Below are 22,117 nucleotides of genomic sequence, written 5' to 3'. Positions count from 1 at the left end.
ACTGTATCTCAAGTGTAACCCACAGGGACCGTCCTGCTAAAATTACTTGACAGCCACACCTAATAATTTTTCCTGGAGCTGGATCTAAGAGGAGAGGTGGGATTATCAAAAGAAGTCAAAGCCGCTTGTTGTTGTTTGGTTTCTTTGCTCATTTTTCTTTTAAGGAGAAACAGAATGAAAGGAGAGGTCTCATGTACCGGTGCAAACACACATAAAGCTGTTTGTATATTTGGCTTTAGAGCAAGTGACACCAACACCTTGAAATGTTGCATCCTATTGCCTCACTCTCCACGCTACCCCCACCCACCCTCAATCCTGACACCTGCCAGACAAGGTGTGAAGTCTCTGATCTGCTACACAAGCTTCAGCAAATTGAGGCCGATTTGTTAAGAATCCCCTATGTCACATTATCAGCGTGCCACTTTACATTGTTTGTTTTGTCAGTTATGATGTAGAGCAAAAAACAAGACACCCACTATGGATGCCCTAAAATGATGCGAGGGAAGACCGCGACGGACGATCAAGGCTGAGACGACTGCCTTGTGTCTTTTTCAGGTGCGTTCATTCGAGAACAAATATAAAAGCTTCTTGTGGGAGTTCAGGTCAGAATACACAGGAAGCCGAGGCAGAAGGGACGAGGTGCGTGAGGGGAACTCACTTCTTTGGGCAGCAGGGAGATGAAGTCTCGCTGAAACTGCGGCTCGATCACCTGCATCATATGCTTCACTTGTGTGGGCTCACAGCTGTCAATCAACTCATCCAGCGCCAGCAGCTTCTCTGGGCCAGTCCAGCTCTGGAAGACACACACACACACACACACACACACACACACACACACACACACACACACACACACACACAGAAAATTGAAATTATTCAAATGACTTTACTTTGAAGAGGGGAACCACTAAATGTGGCTGTTTCAAAGTCGAAGCCTGGGTCAATGGGAAAAAAAGGCCAATTTAATAGAAAACACCAGAGGTGCAATGGTGTCAGTCATATACAGAACATCACAGCAAAATGCAATGTTATTTTAGATCAAAACTTTCTCCCTCGCCGCTACATTATGTATTATGCTTGGGAAAAAAATGTATGACAAGAAGTTAATTTTAAATCTAGGGTTTACAGAGCTTCTAGCAGGATTTGATGACTTTGCAGCAACATAAAAAAAGAGGAGCTTTATGGAGTTTTCTTGTAATTTACCTTGAAGCCTAATGAATGTGTTGAATGCATTTGGTTTCCCATAAAACAGATGCAAAGCTTTTTCTTCCTTCAATTTAAATATAGGATTGTGTGCATGAGGAGAGGAAAGAAAACAGTGACCCACTTGTAAAAACATTTCTTTGCAGCCAAAGCTATGAGGCAAGTTAAAAGATTACTCAGAGGAACCGAAGGTTTATGTTAAAATAATATGACTTTAAAGTGATTTTATGAACTTTGCTTTTATTTATCCAACCACAATAACTGTCCCTGCTACTTTTACAAAGATTACAGGTACCTTCCCTGCTTTTATTTCGGTCTGTTCCTCTGAATTGTGTGCCTTTTTCTTTGTCTGGTTGCTCTAAACCACCTGGCAGTGGACTAATTTAACACCATCAGCAGCATATTTCGTATACATCCACAAGTAGCACAAATTGAAAACAGCATTGGGGCATTGTGGGAACAGAATGACGCCTACGTGTTCTTGTGTAAGTTTTTCTTCCAAGTCTGAACTTGGATTGGAGCGCCTTGGAAGCATCCTTCCTTGTGCAGGATGCCTGACACCTTAATGTTCCCTACGTGCCCTCCACTGCAGCACCGGATTGCTCGAGGCACCTGCATATTTCCAGCAGTGGAAAATGTGAATACGGGGAACTAGACTCCATCAAGACCATTATTAGTAGTCAGCATGCTTATTTCTTCTGCTTGAACATTCAGTTACTGCTGAGCAGCTCTCTAACCGTATGTTGGACCCCACAGTCATAGTTGTTTTCCCCTCTGTGGAGCACTGAAATCCAGACAATGATTACAGGCTACGAGGCAAGGTGGAAAATCTGGCATACGCAAACCACCTGTAATTTGGCAGCTAAAAGCTTTAGCCAGAGGTGTTGGTTCTAAAGCTAATCAGGCAGTTAAGAGACCCCCTCCCTGACAGAGGGAGGGAGGGGGCTGTGCAACAGCTACTTATGTGTTTTCACAACTGATAATTTGCACTCCCACAGAAACCTGAACACCAGAGCTCCACAGTTCCCAACCAGTGCTGAGAACCTTTTTGTTCAGTAAACTTTCAAACTACAGCCTGCAGTGTTTTTCAAAGATGCTTTTTTCTAATTTAAGCTTGACGAAGTGTTTTTTTCTTAAAAAGAAAAACAGTCCATAGACCAGACCTGGGCAACACAAACCCCCGGACAACTCAAAAAACAGTCCAAGCTTCTCATACAGCCCCTCAAACTAAACTTTCTTTAAAAAACAACAACTGTGAACAAAACAGATTACAACAAGGAGGATTTCTACAAGCTATATAGACTAAAGAGGCAATCATGTGATCTTTTACACCAGTTCTAATGACAATAACAATTAAGACTGAGGCCCATTGTTTTTACACTTCTGCTCGAGTACAAATTAAACAACGGAGATATGCTAATGAATAAGCTTTAGACATTAGGTGGATTTTGTTACCTTTAACACAGTCATCTTAAGAGTTTCCCTTTGTTGCCACTCTTTCTGCAAAGCTAATGTAAGTAGCCACTTGTTGTATCTTTACATTTCATCTAAAGACACGAGTGGCAGCAGATTCCTCATTTAACTCGACAAAAATGAGAAATAAGCCCATTTCTAAAAATCTCCAACTAATCCTGGGATGTGATATGCGTGGTGTCGGTGATGGTGCACGTATGTAAGAGGTGTTTCTCACTAACGGGAGCTACATGCAGGCTTGGACTGGACTGGGGAATGTACAGAATGTGAACTTGAGGTTTATCTCCCTGTAGCTTCAGCTGTACGATTAAAGAGAGCAGACTGATGTTCTGGCCTGAGGACTAATATATGTAAAACAAACACCAAGGTGTCACGGGTTCACCCTGCTGTTCAAAGATAATAGGTTTAAACTCTCTTAGGTAATGAAATCCATGGCAACCCATTATATAGAAAATCAGAGAGGCCCAATCCAGGCTAATGTTTAAATGACATCCTATTTCCTTGAAGTCATTAGCGCTTAAGTTTAACATGAAAGAAATGACTCTATTAGGTTGTATCCATCAGACAATGATAACTAAGGAAATTTACCATAAATAGGGGGTAAACTATAATATTACATTATGTCTTTGCTAGTCTCTAGAGTAAATGACAGTTAATTACTTAAGTGGCTAAAAAGAGGACAAAAGTTTTTATGCCAACTTTGCTCATGGAAGACATTCACACTGAAGTAACGTCTCCATTTCAGAGGATCGCAGAGGGAAAAAAAGAAGAAGAAGAAAAGCACAGGCCATGACTTCCTTTAAAAGGATTTTAATCCCAGCGGGAGTTCCTGGTTAAATAAAGGTTAAATAAAAAGTCTAGAGTAGACTAATGTGATCTTATAACTCTGCTTTTCAGTCTGAACAGGTACGGCTAATCCCAATTCCACGCTACAGTGCCTATGGTAATGTGCTGGGCCACAACAACAAGGCAGCAATTATCTCGGAGACTAAGTGAACATTGATTGGACGCAACATCTGCTTTGTGATGAGCTTTTCCTCGAGGGTTCAGAATCGCCCAAAAAAGAAAGAAAAAGAAAAAGACTCCAGAGCGCTCACCTGAAATGTTCGGAGCCATTCCTGGAGACCCGTGGGTGGCTGGATTGAGGTGATACGTCGTCTCTGTTGCCCCTGACCATTGGCTGTTCTGATGTGGCCAAATGTGGTGGGTGTGGCCGGACATGGGACAATTCCCGTCGGGCTGTAATTTTAAAAGGGAGGAAACAAAGCATCTTGAAGACCAATGCTGATATGAGACCTTTAAAGACAAATAGCGTAACTAAATTGCAGTCTAAGTAGGGGTGTGGAGGCTGTAAAAGCACTGCTGTCACTGCAATTAAGAAAAACACATGTAAATATGACACATCCCAGCATATTCTTAATGAGAATAACAGGAAGCACATTATGAAGGGGCTTTTTAAATAAGCTTTGCTGCAAACTCTGCTAAATCAAATCAGGCATGGACAAAAAAACAAAAAAAACAAACCTTTTTACATTCAACTTTCATCTTTTGTGTTATCTCTGACAATTATGACAGCAATCAAGCCCAAGCTTTTATTTTGCAGGCAAATTTTAATTTTTAATTTTTTTTACTTTAGTGCAATTTTCTTAATTAAATCCATTCTTAGTTATTATTGGCAAGTCATAGGTTAAATCAATTAAACTGACATTTACTTTAAAAATGATTATTATTTTCAAGCTAAACAACAACTCTACAAGTACATCTTTATCACATCGTAATTACTTTCAGAAAAAAATAATTATTTGCAGTAAGAAAAAGTTACTCTTCACAAAAGCATTGCAATTAAAAAAATAAAATAAAATAAATGTCCACCTTGTCTGAGTGAATTAGTGCCGACTGATTAACACAAGGCCTCTCTGTATAATGCAATGCAATTCATCACCATTCAGCAGCACAAGCTACAACCTCCAGAATGTGCATTACAATGAATCAACACCTCTTTAAAACCATTTCAACAAAAACTGATCAATACAACCTTCACAGAGACGGGATTTATTGCAGAGGAGCATTTGTTCTCGCTATGTATACTTAATAAAATGGCAAGTGTTATTTCTAACTCAGACTTCAAAGTGTGCACAGTCCCACATATTTCTATTCAGGCCCAGAGTCTCCTGCTGTATCTGGATGCGGAAGGCAGCACAGGACTTCAAAGTGTACCCATGTAGCCTTGTAATGTAAGGGCAGCAGCAGAAGCCATCCACTGGGCACCCTCGATGCCTCACATTCTGCTTGCTGACAGCAAAATGGGAAGCTGGGGGTCGATTTCATTATTGATTCATTTTTAATGGGAGAGGAAGCTGAGACGGAGCGAGTTACATAGCAACATTTACAGTTAAGTGGCTGTGTTCAGTTTGAATTTTAATGGAGCTACATGTGAACACGGGCATTAAATATTCAGGGTAAGAGAAACATCTGGGACCACTGGCTGGCTGGATGGTGCAGACAGAATGGAAGAGGGAGCATCCCTCTGTTTACACATATACAATGCAAACCTTTGTTTATGCCTCCTGGCATTTTTTACTGCTTGCCTTGGTAGTCCCAATTATAACATGTTCAGCATTAAAACAATGGAGGAAGAATTTTTACTTTATTATTTTCTACCATAATCTTTTTGATCCTAAGGTGATAAACAAAAATACAAGGGGAAATGAGTCTCTGTGGATAGCTAGGGTGCCTTATGAGAGAAAAAGCTCTCTTACCTCGGATACTCTGGACCTTTGCAGGGCTTTTTTCCTGAAGGGAAAGATCGGACCTCGGGACCATGGTCCAACTTTCTCTTCATCTGAGGAAGAACAAGGGGAGAAACAAAAACCTTAGTAACAGTGAAAGCACAAAAGTGGGAAATTTTGTATTTAAAAGCTAGAGGCAACCTTTTGGACATAAATTCAACTCCATTCTGGTAACTTTCTTTTAGAAACAAAATCTAAACCAATTTAGTTCTAAGACATTAGCCCTTGAAAAGAAAATCAAGAAGGGACACGGGTCAGGGAGCTATTTTTTTTTAAACTGTGCTGGAAGCAGAAAATTATTCCTGCAAGTTACAGACTTTGTTAGCATAACGTCTGAATTTTTGCATATTAAAATACAGACAGCAAAGTCTTGCAAAAGCTTTATGCAAATGGAAAAATTAAACTTTTATGCATGGGCTGGAGATTCAATAATTAACATGTGCCATAACAAAGCACAGAGACATGACCAATCTGTCCGTGACCCAGCTCAGCATACACTCTGAGATGGCACATCACAGAAAAGGTGTTTTTCAGTGCTGTGTTTAATTTTGATTGAGAGAACTGAGCAACCAGAAATCCAATAATATGCAATAATAGGTAACCGCACTCACACCCAAACTCAAAGGATAAAGCATGCCTGTACGCACAAAATAACCACAAAGTATAACAAGTTCCTCAAGCAGGTATTAGGGTTTATTCTTTGAAATGCGCCAATAATTCAGAAGGAAAAGAAAAAAACAAGCAAGTCAGTTCTTTATTATTCTCCATCACCTCCACGTACGCAACACCACCCAGTCCCTGTTACCACCTACCCTACCGTGCGAACAAAGGAGCCTGTGTAGAGGCCCGGGCAAGCCAATTTTCCTCATCCCATGCCTGCCACTTTCTTTGGCAAGGCTTCTCAACACACATGCAAGTGATCACCATCTCATCTCCAGTCCCTCATGAATAAACAATCTAGCTGAATAAATGAACACTGATTTTTAGTGTCTGGCCAAAACAATATACAATCTAACAGCCTGGCCTTGTTCTTTTTAATATTTAAATATATTTCATATTTCAGTGAAGGCTTTTGTAGATTTAAAAGTAAACCCATGGATTCAAAACCAAATCCTTTTCCGATCCTTATCCTTGTAGCCCAGCTCCTTTGTAATATCAGCAAAAGTATGACGTAAAAAAAATTATATATATATCAAAATACACTTTAATTATGCATCAAGTCTGCAAGAAACAAGTATTTTCATTATCAGTTTATAAGCTTATTATTTTCTCGCCCCGTTGTCATCAGTATGGCTTTCAAATATATTATTGGTGCAAAAGTTATGTTATAAATTTTACCTGACCAGTTGCATTGCTGACTAAGACTTGATGCAGTTCTACTAGCTCCCATGCAGAAGAGGGTTCTCTGTAACTTCCTGAGAGCCTGCACGCAAAGAGTGGGTGCAGCTCCGTCTCACCCATCCATACACAGACCCTGATCTTTGTGAGGAAGGTGGGGAGAATCAAACACTCAAAAGTGTGGCCGCACTTTGCTGATGGTGCTTGTTGCCACAAATGCAGCAGAACTTTTTCTTGTAAAGGCAGAAACACAAACAGCCTGTCGAAACATTTAGTGAAAATCCATCACATTCAGGCGAGGGGATTCAGTTGGAGGTTAGTGATGTGATCTCTGCCTATACAGCCTACTAGAGCTACCCTTGGAAAACATGTAACACATTGTAATGGTTGTCAAACTACATCTATATTGATATTAACTGGGGCGTCAACTCATCGTTGTTATGGGGGAAAATAATTATATTATATACTAATGCACAATATCTTGTTCTTAATTTGAGTCATCTCCAATAAAGTATTGACAATTGAAGCACCAGAAAGATAAGTGGAGCAGCTAAGAGTTATAGTACTGTTAAACTCTCAAGGTACAGCTCAGGGTTAGGGGTCATGTTAGGTCAACACTGGCGAATGGTAATGCTTAAAAAAGGAAGGGAAAAAAAAAAAAACTAAACAAAAAACTGCAAGGCCAAGCACAAGAGACTTCATTTAAAAGGTCATAAATTCTAACTTCTGAAAAGGTATTTGTTCAGCATGTGGCTGAAACACATCCAAAACCCATCCCTGAATATTTGTCAGGGATCTGATGGGTGTAAAGATGTTGGAGCCAAATGCTAATGTGTGTTTTGTTCACTCAGCCATCCAAAAGTATTAAAAAACAAAAAAAAAACAAACCCTGAAATTGAAACAAATGACAGGTGTGGGGTGATTGTTTTCTTATGAAGTAAAAACGGCAATCCATCTCCTAACCCTACTATTGAACTCATCACTGCAGTTCTAACATCAATGATTTTCTCACAAGATTATAGTACTCGTGGCGCAGCAGTTTAGGGTCAAAGGTATTTAGCAACAGTTCGTTTACAGTTACAGTCCAGCCTGTTGTGCTCCAAACACACAACCTGAAAGTTTGCTCCTTGAACGCTTCTGCGACTGTATAATCGGATGATTATGCGTAGAAGCCAGAAACCAAATGTAAATTTAACTTTTTTCCCCTTTTGACACAAACAATGCATTTTTTTTGGTGTATTATTGTAGTTCATATGCGACACAGGAAAACACCACTGGACATTTGACTCCATACTGTCTGGCGCTACAGTGGAATGATTACATGCTTCTCTTCAAAGATGTGTGTTTTTTTGTTTATCACTATAATTTGGTGTGTGTGTGTGTGTGTGTGTGTGTGTGTTCACTGTGTTTTAAATGTGAGGGTTGCTCATGTGAATGTTGAGAACAGTGACACACACACAAAAAAAAAAAAGAATGTGGAAACAACATTTGCCCACGACTAGAGAAATGCTGAATAATGAGCAGCACATCTGCACTGGCAGCCATGGACTTCTGATCGATACGGATTCCTACCTTAGTTTTTAATCTTTACAGACTCTGTGCCTTGAAACTTCCGACAGGCAACCAAAGTCTGAGCTTATACAACACATGCGCATGATTAGCACATCAATGTGCACTGCAGGTAAAGTGCCTGCTGGACACCACACTGTGATCTGACCAATGATTTGTGATTCTTTCCTCACAACTCAGCTCATGCGTGAAGCCGCTGAAAGCTCATAGGGAGGAACCATAAAAACCTGAAGTAATTCATGAGGGGGAGGTACAGAAAAGAAACTCGAAAATTTGGCAACAAGAATGCAAATGTAGTCCAAGCTAGGCAGGTACATAGCTTGAGTTTCATTTGTCTACATTTATAGTTTGTGTGATTGCTGAATAGTATAAAAAGGGGTTTATAAGATATTCAGGATTGTTAAGACTGGGCTCTTAAACCTGGCTGCCTTGTTCCTAAAGTGGTGATCTCACTGCAATGGCAGTTCAGTAGCCAAGGAGAGCCTGGGTGTGTGAATGCATGCAGAGGGTGTGTATGTGTATGTGTGTGTGCGCGCGTATGTTTTTTGTGTGTGTGATTCTGAGTGTGAGAGAAGAGAGGGGAGTGCAGGCTGGCTTTGAGTGTGTGTACACACATGTAAGAAAACCTCAAACTAAATGCGGGCATGAAAAAATAATGTGTAACCAGCCTGTTCTGCAGCTTCAGCCTGGGAAAAGGTAACCAGAGAACACAGTGTTTGTAAATCACCACCAATCAGCCGTCCCCCTCCTTCCTCTGGCTTCCCCCCCACCCCCACTTCCCTATCTGGCCAAAAGCACGACAGATGGATATGCAGAGAGTTAATGATATTTTAAAGACGGCGATCATTCTTACATAATGTGTTGATTCATTTTAACGGCGACTACATCCTGCAGCATCAGTCACAAGAAAAGGCTTTTCTCATTTTTCAAATTGTGTTTTCAAGCACTCGTCAAAGAGTTTCTCCTCATTTCAATCAGCATTGTTTGAGGCACAGAAACGCTTGGGATCTGAGAGCTAGTTGAAGGAGTTTTTCCAGGACCAAAACTGCAATCAAATCAGAAACACGGGTTTGAATTCATCCTCAAAAATGAGAGTCTGCTACTACGAGCCCCGCAAGCAGCACTAATATATTTGCGCTCTGCAGGATGACTTGAAAATCCTGATACGTCTGAGAATGAGTACATCCTTAAAATGGATGGAGAATACAAATGAGCATGAACATTCAAATCAATGAAGCGCTATTCATCTATTAACAACACTCTCGCGCAATTATTAGGATTAACTGGATAAAAATCCCCCACCCCAAGGGATATTTTGAACCACGTTTTAAAATTATACACGATTAACGAATTTGTTTACATTGTCTGAATTATAAATTCTCTTTCATGCTTTTTTTTTTTGTTGTTTTCCCGCGTTTGTTTGTACTCTGCATTTTCCAGCTAAGGGAGGACGATTTTTATGGCTGCAATCCAGCATAATACACCCAACATCCTTGAGGATATTCTACCTCACGCTGTCTGACACAGTGACCCATTATCTGTAGTTGGAGCCTGAGGCAAGCGCACAGTGTCAGGGAATTGGCTACTCCAACAGGCAAATGCAGGCAGACTGATGCATGCATGCATCTCAAGCAGTTACTTTGGTCAGTGGGAGATAGCCACTGCTGCATAATGTACAATCATAACAACCCTGCAAACTGGGCAGGACTGCAGGGGAACCTGGGCGTCTTTGAGCTTGAAGCCCTTATTTCTGAATGTACCTAAGCATACATGGTGCTCCATCAGCGCTGTATTACGTAAAATGTGTAATTGCTCAAGCACCTACTAGGGTCTGTGAAAGGGAGGACCCACAGTTGATGTACAGGTGCAGAGCATCTTACCAACACTGATGGGAGGTAAGGGGGGAAATACATTAAAAAAAAATAAATAAAATGGGGGCTTCGTTCCATTCAGGAGTGTATAAAGCCTAATTAGAAGCACATTTTTATCGGGGATTGCAGAATTAAGCACCCCCAAAGCAACAACAAATTCACCAACGCGATGAATGTCACCCGGAACCGCGGCGGTGGCGGCGTTTATTTACACAGCCGAAGTTACTATGACGGAAAGGACGTCAAACGGCTTAGTAGCATATTAAAAGATTTTAACGCAACGCTAACACAACATTACGGCCTGGGCAATTAAAGAGGCATCTCTGGGGGTCTGCTACAATGCTGTCCATCCTCCGCAGTGGTCGTGCGATCTGCCGCGAGAGGCGCGTCAAAGATAATGTGGGCGACAGAGCGAGCCAAACACACGGAGAGAAGATGAGGATGTGCCGGAGGTGACACGGCGGATAATACGAGAAGAAATCCTACTCACTTTGTAGAAAATCATCTTTAAAGTGCCGTAGAACCCCATCCTTGTAATCCGGTGTGTTTCCCCCCTTTTTCCTTTGCTTCTCAGTGACAATCGGTGAAGTCCAAATCTGCTTGCGCGGCGGCGAGATCGCTCTGACAGTGTGAGGGCAGTGTACTCTCAGGTAAATCCGACGCTGGCTCTGATGTGAACATGCTCGGGCACGTCACCGGACTGGCGTGCATGCAGTAGATTCCACCGGTAAAGACATTAGCAGGGGAAAAGAAAAAAAAGAAGTAGTAGAAGAAAGAAAGAGGGGGGAAAGCTCCGTCGTATCACGTCGACTTAAAGGGGCTAGGTCGATGGGTGAACAATGCACTGCGACGATTCCGGAGGCTTGTGCGCCGCCGAGCAGGGAGTGAACAGATGAGGGGGAGAAAGAGGGTGATACTCGGCAGAAAGGGGGAGGAGTGCAGGAAGAGAAGCGTCAGAGCACAGAGCAGTGCCCTCTTCCTCTTCGCAGGCTGCACGACGGCTCCTACGAACGGGATCTGATTACAGCCTCCCCGCTGGAGACGACAGGAATGGTGCAGTCCAGCATTCAACACTGTGCGCAGCGCATCTCTCCGCGAGCGGAGCACCCGGGGACATATGCGTAGCAGGCGACAGGCAGCACACACACAGAGACCAGGTGGGATACGGACTTGTCTTCACTCGTCGCATCAAAGGCGGAACCCCCCGCCAAACGCACACACACTTGTTGCAAGCTCCAAAAAACACACAGGAGCCATGCTCTGCGTCAAATTATACTGAAGATTACATTTATTACGCACTGATGGAAAGTCAAAGTCCTCTCACTACACAGCTCACTTCTCATCACTAAAAATGGGGATTTTTTTTTATTTATTTTATTTTTAATTTTAAATTAAACGTAACAAAATATCTGTTTATTAAATATTAGCGCTGTAAATGATCTGGCTATTTTTAGGTTATTCTAATATTTTAAAATATCAGAAAGTGCAAAAGCTGGCCCGTGACAATTTGCCTTGCTTCCTTTAATCTATCGTTTTATTCCACTCCCAGCACAAATCCAACATGTATTTCACTGTCATGTGAGAAAACCTAAACGTTGAGCGCTTAATTGGCTATTTCTGCCTAGAAAAAGTGACCCAAGTGATTGATATATTAGTAATACCCAAAGGTATACATTATAAAAGACAAACAAATTAGCTAAATATTGGCCAGCAACAGTTCAATTCTCACTAGGCACTCAGACCGCACACCTCTGCCAAAGCCGATGCCCAGTATTGCCATTGAGTAATTTGGATTTTTACAGGAATTTAACATATTCTTTCCACATGCTTTGGCTCTATCAAGGCTTCTGCACCGGACTGCTGCATTAAAATGACTGTCAACAGATCACATGACAGAAAACAGTCAGCCATTAAAACCAATCAGGCAATATGTGAATGGATCTATATCTGCTGCACCTGCTTCCTGCAGGACAGTATTTGCATTTCAGGATGGCAGATAATAGCCAACTGCACCTGTCCAGTTACAAACACTGTACTGCTGATAGCTTTACAACTATGATTAGAGATGGGAAAATCCACAACCTCGAAATGGGAGCTTTAGTTTGAGCAGGTAAAGATAATCGGTCAAAACACATTCAATGTTCCAGTGAGATTTCTGCTCACTGGAACACCGAACCAAGTAAACAAACCAATGATGCTCCTCTGCTTAGCCGTTCACGATAAACACATTCAAATGCATTTGTTTGAGTAATTTGGACAACATGACTGGTCATACACGACAATCCTTTCTGATTTCTCAACATTTTCTCCTACAAAAAGGTTTTTGACACTCGGTGCAGAGTTTGTACTACACCATTCGTTTCAAGTGGTATCCAACATTTGCAACACTTGACCTCATACGACATCAGCTTCAGATCATCGAAACTGTGGAGACAATGAAGGGTCATGGGATGGGCTCTATTCACAGGTGACTGAGCACTGAGATCTGGCAGCCTTTCAGACTCTCCTGGCTTACACCTGTAATTACAGAGTGACCTAGCACAGGTGGGAATTTTAAAGCTGGCAAAGAAGAGATGCCTGGTAAAAATCTAGCACAATCCGAGTTACATCTTGAGGCTTATTTTGCATTGTAATGTGCCTAAAGGGTACTGTACGATACATGATTTATTGTTTTATACAAGGTATACTGGGACTTGGCTAATCTAAGCATTACAGACACTAGGACACCACAGCAATACCAACACAAAAGATTTCAAATCAGTGGACGTCAGGGTGCATGAGACAAAGCGGTTAGGAGCTTTGTGTGTGTGTGTGTTTAAGGTGGCTCTCATGAGAAAGGCTCTCTCGATGCTATCGGCCGGCCCAACCTTTACACAGCACATTGGAATGCTTGGTATGCGAGCGGGGTTGCACGGTGGCCTTTGAATGGTCCGTGGCCTCCTTTGTCACTCTCCTTCTGCCAGTTGGTAAAGCATTAACAGGCCCCCTCCCTGCTGATACCAGTCCCCTGCTTATCAAAACCAAAATCCTGCACAAAGCAGGTGTCGTCTTCTCAAAGCAAACTGCATTTTAAAAATCTTGTTCATTATAATCAACAAATGACAAACAGGTTACAGCCCTCCCATCAGCCAGTTGCTGATGGGAGGGCTGGAATATTTAAACAGAGGAAGATGTACAAAAATAGTAATTTCGTTTTAGCACAGCATGCTTGTGGATAAATGCAAATGCTGTGTTATTCGACTGTGCATAAACAGACAACTTCGGTGCCAAGCTTTTAGCATATTGCCTCAGATATTGTACAAGTCTGCAGGTAAGATGAGCATCCTCGGATTGGCTACCTAGTCTGATCTTCCCATCTATCTAGTTTTTGATAATCTTTGGATTAGTATATACTTAATATATGCATTAAAATATACAGATTTTAGAAGCAAGGCCATAATACTGACATTTAAAATGATGTCAGACATTGCCTTAAGTCTGAAACAATTACTAGATTAATCATAAAGTACAGAATTAAGGAACAGCCATGAAAGCCCTCTAGCTGTGGCCTCTCAAATACAAAGTTTTGTACATATGTAAATATCTCTGGCTGTTAGGCTGCTGGTCACTCAAACTAAACTTTTCAAACTATCTGTACAACTTGGGCTTAAAAAGGAAATGGAAAATGTACACCAGAAACCAAACAATTAAGCAGAAAATTTGAGAAAAATAATCCTTAATTAGGAAGCTGTCACAATAATTTAATTGCTGCACTTTGTGATAAGTGAAACACTGACTAATTAGAGGAGTAATAAGTAAAGCCTCACAGCTGTTTTGCAGGATTGGTGACTGGAACGATTTCCAATCAACAGATGTTGGTGGGAAAAAAGCTGAACTACAGGAGAAAGGGGCTTTCTTGAGAAAATGTTTAATGTGAGGTGGTGAACTTGAAGGAGGAAAATACTTCTTGGGCAGTGATGCATCACTAAATGGGGTCATGTCATTGTGCGATTGTCTTCTCTGGACAAAAAAAAAAAAAAAAAAAAAAAAAGAAGCAGGGGGTCTGCATTCAGTAGATTTTCCTCAAATGGGTTAAGTGTGATCCCCATGCCAGACTGGACAGATGCAATCCGTGTGGGGGAGGTTTAATGAATAAGGAAATCATGGATCATGGCATTCTGTGGTGGATAATAATGGCATCATCTGCATGGAGTTGAATTAACATATCCTACAGCCACCCACGCGACTGAGACATTCAAGTTTGAAGGGTTCAGGTCAAAAAGAAAAAAAGAAAGAAATTAAAGCAAGAGGCTGAGGCATCTCCCCTGTGACATCAATAGGCTTAAATAAAAATAAATGGAGAACAGAGGTCAGTATTTGCAGTTATCGGCAATTATTTAGAAAGTGGAAGTGGACGCAGATGCAGCATTTTATAATGTATAAAAGTAGAGGAGCCCTGAGAAAATAACAGGCAAAGGTCATCACAATGAACATGAAGACAAATATATATTACAGCTCCAACACTAAAGTGAGAGTGATTACAGTCAAAGAGACAGTATCCAGTGTTTGTCCCTCAGAGGCACATGTGTATGCACTATAAAGGCTGAAGACATAGGAGCAAATACTGGCCATAAATAACACTGCATTTTATTTGGGATTCACAAATGAACAGAACCAAAAGAGGAGTTTCTCCCTTGTTGATGAAGTTAGCATAACCTGGTCAGCAGAAGACATGTAAAAGTTTCATATTTTTGTACAAAAAGGAAAATAGTTTTCTATGGTGTTTGCAGTAAAAAGAGATCAAGCATGCACCACAAAGGAAGGCTTCCTGAATACAGCGGCCATTCTTTTATTCAATAGAAGTTCAGACTTCCTGTGCACTTCTGCTCTCGTTAGGTAACTACAAAGATATACCTGTAATGGTGCTACATCTCATACAGAACTGGGATGTCCAGATCTCTGTTCAGCCTCCCTGTTTTGTCATAAAACAATATTACTGGAAACAACAGCCATAATGTCTCCTCCCTTTGTGTACAACTGACACTGACCACAGAAACAATCGCAGGGAAATAGCAGACGCAGCTAATTTCCCCATAGAAAACACTGTGGTCTAGTGTGGGTGCTTAGGTAAAATGACAATGTGGCCTAAACACATACCCAGAATAGATGGAAATCTGCAGACTGAAAGCCAAAATGGGTAACAATTGTTCACACTTTATAAATGAGTTGACCAGTAGCCTTTCTTAATTCACAGCTCTGCAAATCTCTGAAAGAATGGCAACATAACCCAAAATCTGGGGCATAATGACATCTGATAAGAAATAATAAATCTACACATACTGCTTTTCTATTTTTCCTCTAAATCCCCCATTCAAACTTCTAAAATTTAGACTTGGCACATTTTAACTATGTGTAAACTGTGGTAATTTTAGTGCCAGAAAAAGCATTATCAGCTAATCTCTTTCATGTATAAAATAAAGCAAAAGTACAGTTCTGAAGTTTGAAAATGACAGACGCAGAAAAATGCACGTCCTGGCAAACTACAGCTTCTATAACTTTAGATGGACTCAGTTTCATTGGTTCTCCCAAAGGGTTCATTTTATAGGAGCACAGGCAATGAAGACAAAGTAATCAATGACTGAAATTGTGTCGCTTTGCCACTTAATGATGCTCTCAGTCATTATGTTGTCCGATCAAAGGCATCATAGCTAAACCCTGAGGCCATCATCAGAGTGCCCAAAGCACGTCAGTACCAATCAGTGAATATCCCAAGCTTCAGCCAGCGGGTGGAGGAATTGGTGATTGCTGACATGGTTTGAGTAGGACACGAGTCTTTCAGCTTAATTAGAGGCATTTATTTTTAATGATCCTGATTTTTATTACCTCGTTTTGTTGTCTGAAAAATATTATACTCATACTCCATGTTACAGACTATGGCAGAGACTATGGAAAATCCCTGCAAGAGAATAGGGTGACAGAGTCTCTTACACGGCACAGTCTCCTCCAACAACCACCAAAACACTGCACATGTGCCGACAGCTCATTCACAGGTGATACTGCCCGTTTCTCTGCCACTCCCTGTACAGAGTGCTGCAGAGAGAAAATGTCTGAGGCAGGAGAGCAAAATCTTGTGGAGTTGTTGCTAGGCAAGTTTTGTTAAAAAAAAAAAAAAGTTATTAAAGGGATATGAACAGTCGGTAAATCTAGCTACAAAGTTAACAAGGCAACAGTGAGATGAACTGAAGTATATTGAGCAAGATGTCCAGCACCAAAGGTGAGATTGTTTACATTTAGAGTTTAAAAAACACAAAAACAAAAACCTGAATCCCAAAATTAAAAACTAAATGTTAAACCGAAAGACCTGAAAATATGGGTATATCTCTAGATGATAATGGTAGCTGGTAAGTGTCAACATTTATTTAGGGATGCTTTGAAAGCTTTAAAGTAGCTTTTGGCTCCATTCATTTGAAGTAATTAAACTTATCCGTCCAATAACTTAATAAATGTGCCCTTAAGTGTGTGTGTGCATACCTGTGAAGGCAAACTGTACAGGAAAAAGGTCAACGTTACTGTTGCCCTCTCTTTTTAAATCCTCTTCCCATGATAGGCCTATGTGGGTTTTGCATGTGGATACAGCCTGGACTGTCCTATCTCATTGAGAAATGAAAGAATGTTATGGAAATGTGAGAGATGAGCCAGGTGAAACTTGGCCAGGGCTGGCATCAACATTTACACAGAGTGAATAAACCTCTTTAATCGTCCAGAATTATCACTCTCCTATCCTAGATGAATCAGAGAGTGCCAATTTGTGCCGCCTGTCATCTGAGGATCCCCAAATATGCTTGAGAAGGTGGCGGCAAACTGTGTGGGGGACATTCTCACAGTGGCTCGGTTGCTTGCCTTGACCTGAACTTGCTACACAAACTCGCTCGTCAAGCTGGCTTTGGTACTTCCCCTCTTCTGATACTGATCTCATCTGGAACACCGTCTACACATACTACTCTTTATCTCTTCAACAAAGCAGTAATTTGCTTCTTTGCTGTTCCAAATAAAAGGTTTCAAAAGGAAATGTGCATGAGAAACATCTGAAGTGAGATTTAACCTTTATCTAAGCGGATCAGAGATTAGAGGATGCTATTGAACCGTCTGGTATAACCAGTGAATTAAGCACAAATAATGAACATTTACCCTTCTTTTAAGCTTTAGCATCAAGATTTAGTAGGCAAGGTAGCAGCGTGGCTCTCTGGATGGCAATGCTGATTTTAACAAAATATGGATGGTTACGAGAAGATGAACTTTTCTTCTAGCACATCTAGAATGTAACATGTTACCTTAAAAGGTCAAAAGTACCAAATGGATTGAAATTACATTTAGCACATCACATGCACACCAACTCACTGTGGCTCCATAAACATGCCTTTTATTCAGCCACACTGTGTATATTACAGGTGGGCAATATGGCCTCGGAGTTATATGATTTATGATGACATTAAAAGAAAACGACTGAACAATGTTTCATCAGTGGTTACAGTAATAAATACTGCTGCCTGCCAGATGCAAACAAAATGAAGGGCACTTTCCATCCTCCTTTTACAAGGAGCTACTGTCATTGATGACAGGCTACCTATTCGAATGTGAATGTACTGCTACCAGGTGCCAGCAGCATTACAATGCAATAGCAGTGACACAGCACAAGTAAAATATAAGCAAAACAGTAGCCTAGGCTGCACTCTCTTGGGAAATTCTAAAGAAAAGAAATAATACAACTGTTTAACACTTTAGCAAAAACTACTGTAACTTCAGTAACTGCAGGAGCTGCACATTAGTGAGACAAACAAATACATTTTCTACCTGGCATGTCAAGTCGTTTAACCAGCTTTTAAATCACTCCTTTATCACCATGTTAATGACATCAACTGCTGCAGAACTCGCAACTATGGTGCAGCGATGCTAACCCTAACCCCAAATCATCATCAAAAGCACCTGTTCTCGCACTTTATTTTGTATATTTTTATATATAATATATTTATATTATTTGCATTCATATTTAAAAATATAAAATTAAAAGCTTTTTTACAATCCATTTAAAAACAACAACAACCCCAAAACAAAACAAAGATTGGCCAGCAAAATGCTAAGCCACTGACCTGAAGGTTGTTAGGTTGGACACAGAGTTATCACTATTAATTAACGTCTGCACCATCATAACGTCTTGTTTTCAGCAGCACAAAGACTTTGCATCAAAGCACAGGGCAGTCTTCAGAATGCTGATATGCTCACTTCTCTTCACTGCCGCCACCACATTCTCCAATGCCTTCGAGGAAGACCGTAAACCTACTTTTTTCTTTTTTGCTTTAGTTTAGACTGCATATATATCTTATGTTATTTGACTTTGACCTTTACTTCAGTGTATTTACATAGTTTTGCACTTAAGGAAATACTTTGTGTAAAAAATACATACATTAAAAGTACACTTTTATCAGGTAAATACAATACGTTTGGTTGACAGATGAACACACTGCAGTTTCTAAAATGGAAACCTATGAACAGTTCATTTTGAAAGACATGTTTTCACTTTTGAATATTAGTTATTGCTGATTCATGAGACAGTTATTTCTTATCCAATTAATTTATGGAATAACTGATAGATTGCGCGATTACTAAAATAATTAAAAGCTGCAGCTCTATTACAGACTGTAACATCTTCATTGTAACAATCAGATAAAAGAACAAAGATTGCATGGCAGCTTTCTCGCACTGCCGAGACACTGTGCGAGTGTCTAAACTTGCTAAATAATGAAGCGCAACAAAGAGTAAACAAATCATCAGAGTAAGCAATTTCGTCTTGAGGACAAGGTGTAGCTCCAGCCTCTGCCTTTTCTGAGAATCAAACTAAGGCGAGTCCTTCTGGCAGGTGAGCCTGACTGACGAGCTAATCTGGAAAAAATGCAGGCCGAACATCTTTCAAGTTTGCTCAGCTGAAAGTTTCAAACACAGCCTTTGTTTGGTCAGTCTTATTCAGCTAGCCGAGGTTAGTGGAGAGGTGAACAAAATAAACACTTGATAGCAGTGAAATACGTGACTCGCATTTTGATGCGCAATACAGTTTGTGATAAGTACATTTGATCTTGTTTAGACGTGTCCACCGGCCATGTTGCGAAAGCCAAGGCTCTTGTCTAAAGTGTCTGTTCGGGATTACCGTTATCTGTGGTGGCCCACTAGCAGAGTGGGTGATAGCAACCTTTTTAGTACTAGACTTGACTGCTATCAACTCTCATGTCTGATGCCACAAAGTGAGATTCAAACGACTTTATTTGGAAAGAGAGAGATCAAACAGGCAGCACATGAACATTTAGACGTTCATGGGCCTCTGTTGGTTAATAAGAATGATGCAACATAAAAGCAATGCAGCTGCATGCAGAGTGTGGAGTGGACATGGCCTCAAATATCAATGACTAAAGTAAGCATGTTTTTGCGATTGCTATATTGCTGTAAAAGCAGGTTTTTACAGCACTGGCATGCTAAATGACAAGCATATTACTTTAATTCATGCACAATTTTTAATAAATCTGTTTAAATGTACCCTACCTACCTACCTAATCTAGAATAGTTCCACAGAAATTTATTCCCTCTCCTATTCTATGTCCTACAAATTATAAACAGGAAAATCGATGAATGATTGAGATCAATTCCTTTAAGGGAATTATTTTCCTCTGTATTAACCTGCTATTGTTTCTGTCAAATTCTACCAAGGGTGTACCGCAACTGGAAATGGTAGTGAAATGTTTCCTGTAATGCTTCACATTAACAAAAACCCACACAAGTGATTGCAAAGGACATGGGACTATTACTTAACAAAACAGCTTGAGGCAAACTAAAAAAGTGCTTGAGGATAAAGAATGCACGACTAGACAATCACAAGGAAAGCAATGGTTCAGGAAGCATACGAACTATGGGATCATATTCACCATTTAATTTGCCGTACTGGTAGGACTGAGGATTGAGTGACCTTTTTGGCTCAGGCAATGCAAGTTAAGAAAAGAAATGTTGGCTAGATATTTTATACACTAGGGAAACACTGGACCTTACTGTTTTCAAATAGATCTGGTTATGCTATAATGCATTAAAAGAGGAAACTGATGAATTTTTTTTTGAGCAAGATGGATAGATGGATGGATGATAGCAAAACAGAGATGTCTCCCAAGATTTGAAAGGCTATACAGAATGACAAGGATCAAGGATCATAAATGTTTCATTTCAGGAAAGGAAGAGGAGCTGTGAACCATGAAGGGCTTTGCAAGCCTATTTGTATCCCCTTCCCCTATCATGCAAAAGCAGACATATATCAAACTATTGTAGTACCTTTAAACAAGAGATGCAATGATTACTGACATATGCATTCAGTCAATCCAACAAATAAAGATCACAGGTAGAAAATTATGGTATCTAAACTACTGCAACAAAAAAAAGACAGAAAACAAACAATTAACACAAACTTGAAGCTTACTGTAAGAGACAAATGTGACAGTTTTAAAACCTGTTGGGGAACAGGCACGCAAATTTTTTAGTTTGTTATTAGAAATACTGAATACAATTTTAGGGCCATTGCTAGAGGTTTTGCCATATACCCAGTAAATGCTGGGATGGAAAGGACTTTTTATACACGACTGGGGCTCTGAGGAGTTTGAGCACGTGCTGAACAACACGAAGACAAAGGTGATGAAGAACCGAGCAGCGGATCTTGAGTTGATGGACACGTGTTTCATATTTCTATTGGTTAGGGATTTGTGCTAAAAGATTACATTTTGCCACATCAGTCGGCAAAACACTGGCCAAACTAATTACTGATATTAATGTAAAGCACCTGCTGTAAACACATTACACAACACCAGCTGTACAATAATAACATGTACAGCAGCACCCCTGTCTCTGCGTAACAGGATGTTGTGAACAAGAAAAGTGGCACGACAAAAGAGGGAGAGAGCGGACAGCCCTGTGAGCCAGCGTGATTCTGCAGTATTTTGATCTAGAGAATGAACAGCACCGTCAGAGTAATCTAGCATATAACCAGCTGATCAATATGAAACCACATTTCCCAAAGGCATGCAGACATTAAACGGCAAGAGAACAAGGGTGACGTTAGCCACACTTGGCAGAGTAATCTGAGATTATGTCTGAGAATTCCTTTAATCGTCATTGACATTTGAAACCTCTGAAGAATCTGAGTAACTATTTGCTATATTGCAATATTTGTATGGACACTCACTAGAATGTGCATAATCTTGAGTGTTTTCTCACTTCTAGAAGTTCAGTTGTTCCCTTTAATTTAGTCTCTTTCAAGCAGCTAGGAAATTAAATGTATGGAACATCCTTAGTATTTTTACTGTATTTGAAAATGCTGAAGCTTGGTATACTTAGTGCTTATCAAACGTGTTTACGTTAAATCCACTATTAAAATGTCCATTTTAATGATGATGTCCTGAGTTACTGGATCTGCCAGCCACATGAGCTGCTATCCAGAAAACACATTTAGCACATTTTCATATGTATATTAGGGCTGCGTTAATCGCGTTAAAGTGACGTTAACGCGGCATTTCTCCGTTAACGAGTTAACGCGGATCACCCTTTGCGTGGGGCTGGACGGCGTCAACACGATAGCGCGGTTAGCTCGATTAATGTGTTAGCGCCGTCCAGCCCCCACGCAAAGGGTGATCCGCGTTAACTCGTTAACGGAGAAATGCCGCGTTAACGTCACTTTAACGCGATTAACGCTGACAGCCATATATATATATATTTTTTTTTTCTTTCCACATTTCATCTGCACAAATTTCAACAATATAGCTCCAAAGTAAGAGTCCAGATGCTTAACTGTCCTTCCTTTGGCACTTTATGACA

At 40.5% G+C, this 22,117-nt stretch overlaps 1 protein-coding gene across 7 annotated transcripts in view; it reads right to left on the bottom strand.

Moving 5' to 3' along the window:
- fbxw7 (F-box and WD repeat domain containing 7) overlaps positions 1–22,117 on the bottom strand; it is a 129,531-nt gene that overhangs the window by 18,945 nt on the left and 88,469 nt on the right. For 6 of the 7 annotated variants that reach the window (XM_040023831.1, XM_040023832.1, XM_040023833.1 and 3 more), the window contains 3 exons: positions 5,436–5,518; positions 3,774–3,915; positions 659–793 (listed from right to left, as the gene is read on the bottom strand). In XM_040023831.1, coding sequence (XP_039879765.1) covers positions 659–793; positions 3,774–3,915; positions 5,436–5,518 — 360 coding nt within the window. Of the gene's footprint in view, positions 1–658; positions 794–3,773; positions 3,916–5,435; positions 5,519–10,733; positions 21,882–22,117 lie in introns of those variants that run through there. The other variant, XM_040023837.1, reaches the window with a different exon arrangement.

The sequence above is a fragment of the Simochromis diagramma genome, unplaced genomic scaffold (genome assembly GCF_900408965.1).
Source record: "Simochromis diagramma unplaced genomic scaffold, fSimDia1.1 OVJJ01000302.1, whole genome shotgun sequence".
Classification (NCBI taxonomy): domain Eukaryota; kingdom Metazoa; phylum Chordata; class Actinopteri; order Cichliformes; family Cichlidae; genus Simochromis; species Simochromis diagramma.
The sequence above is the reverse complement of the archived record's forward strand: the minus strand, read 5'-3'. Positions and strand labels throughout refer to the sequence as shown.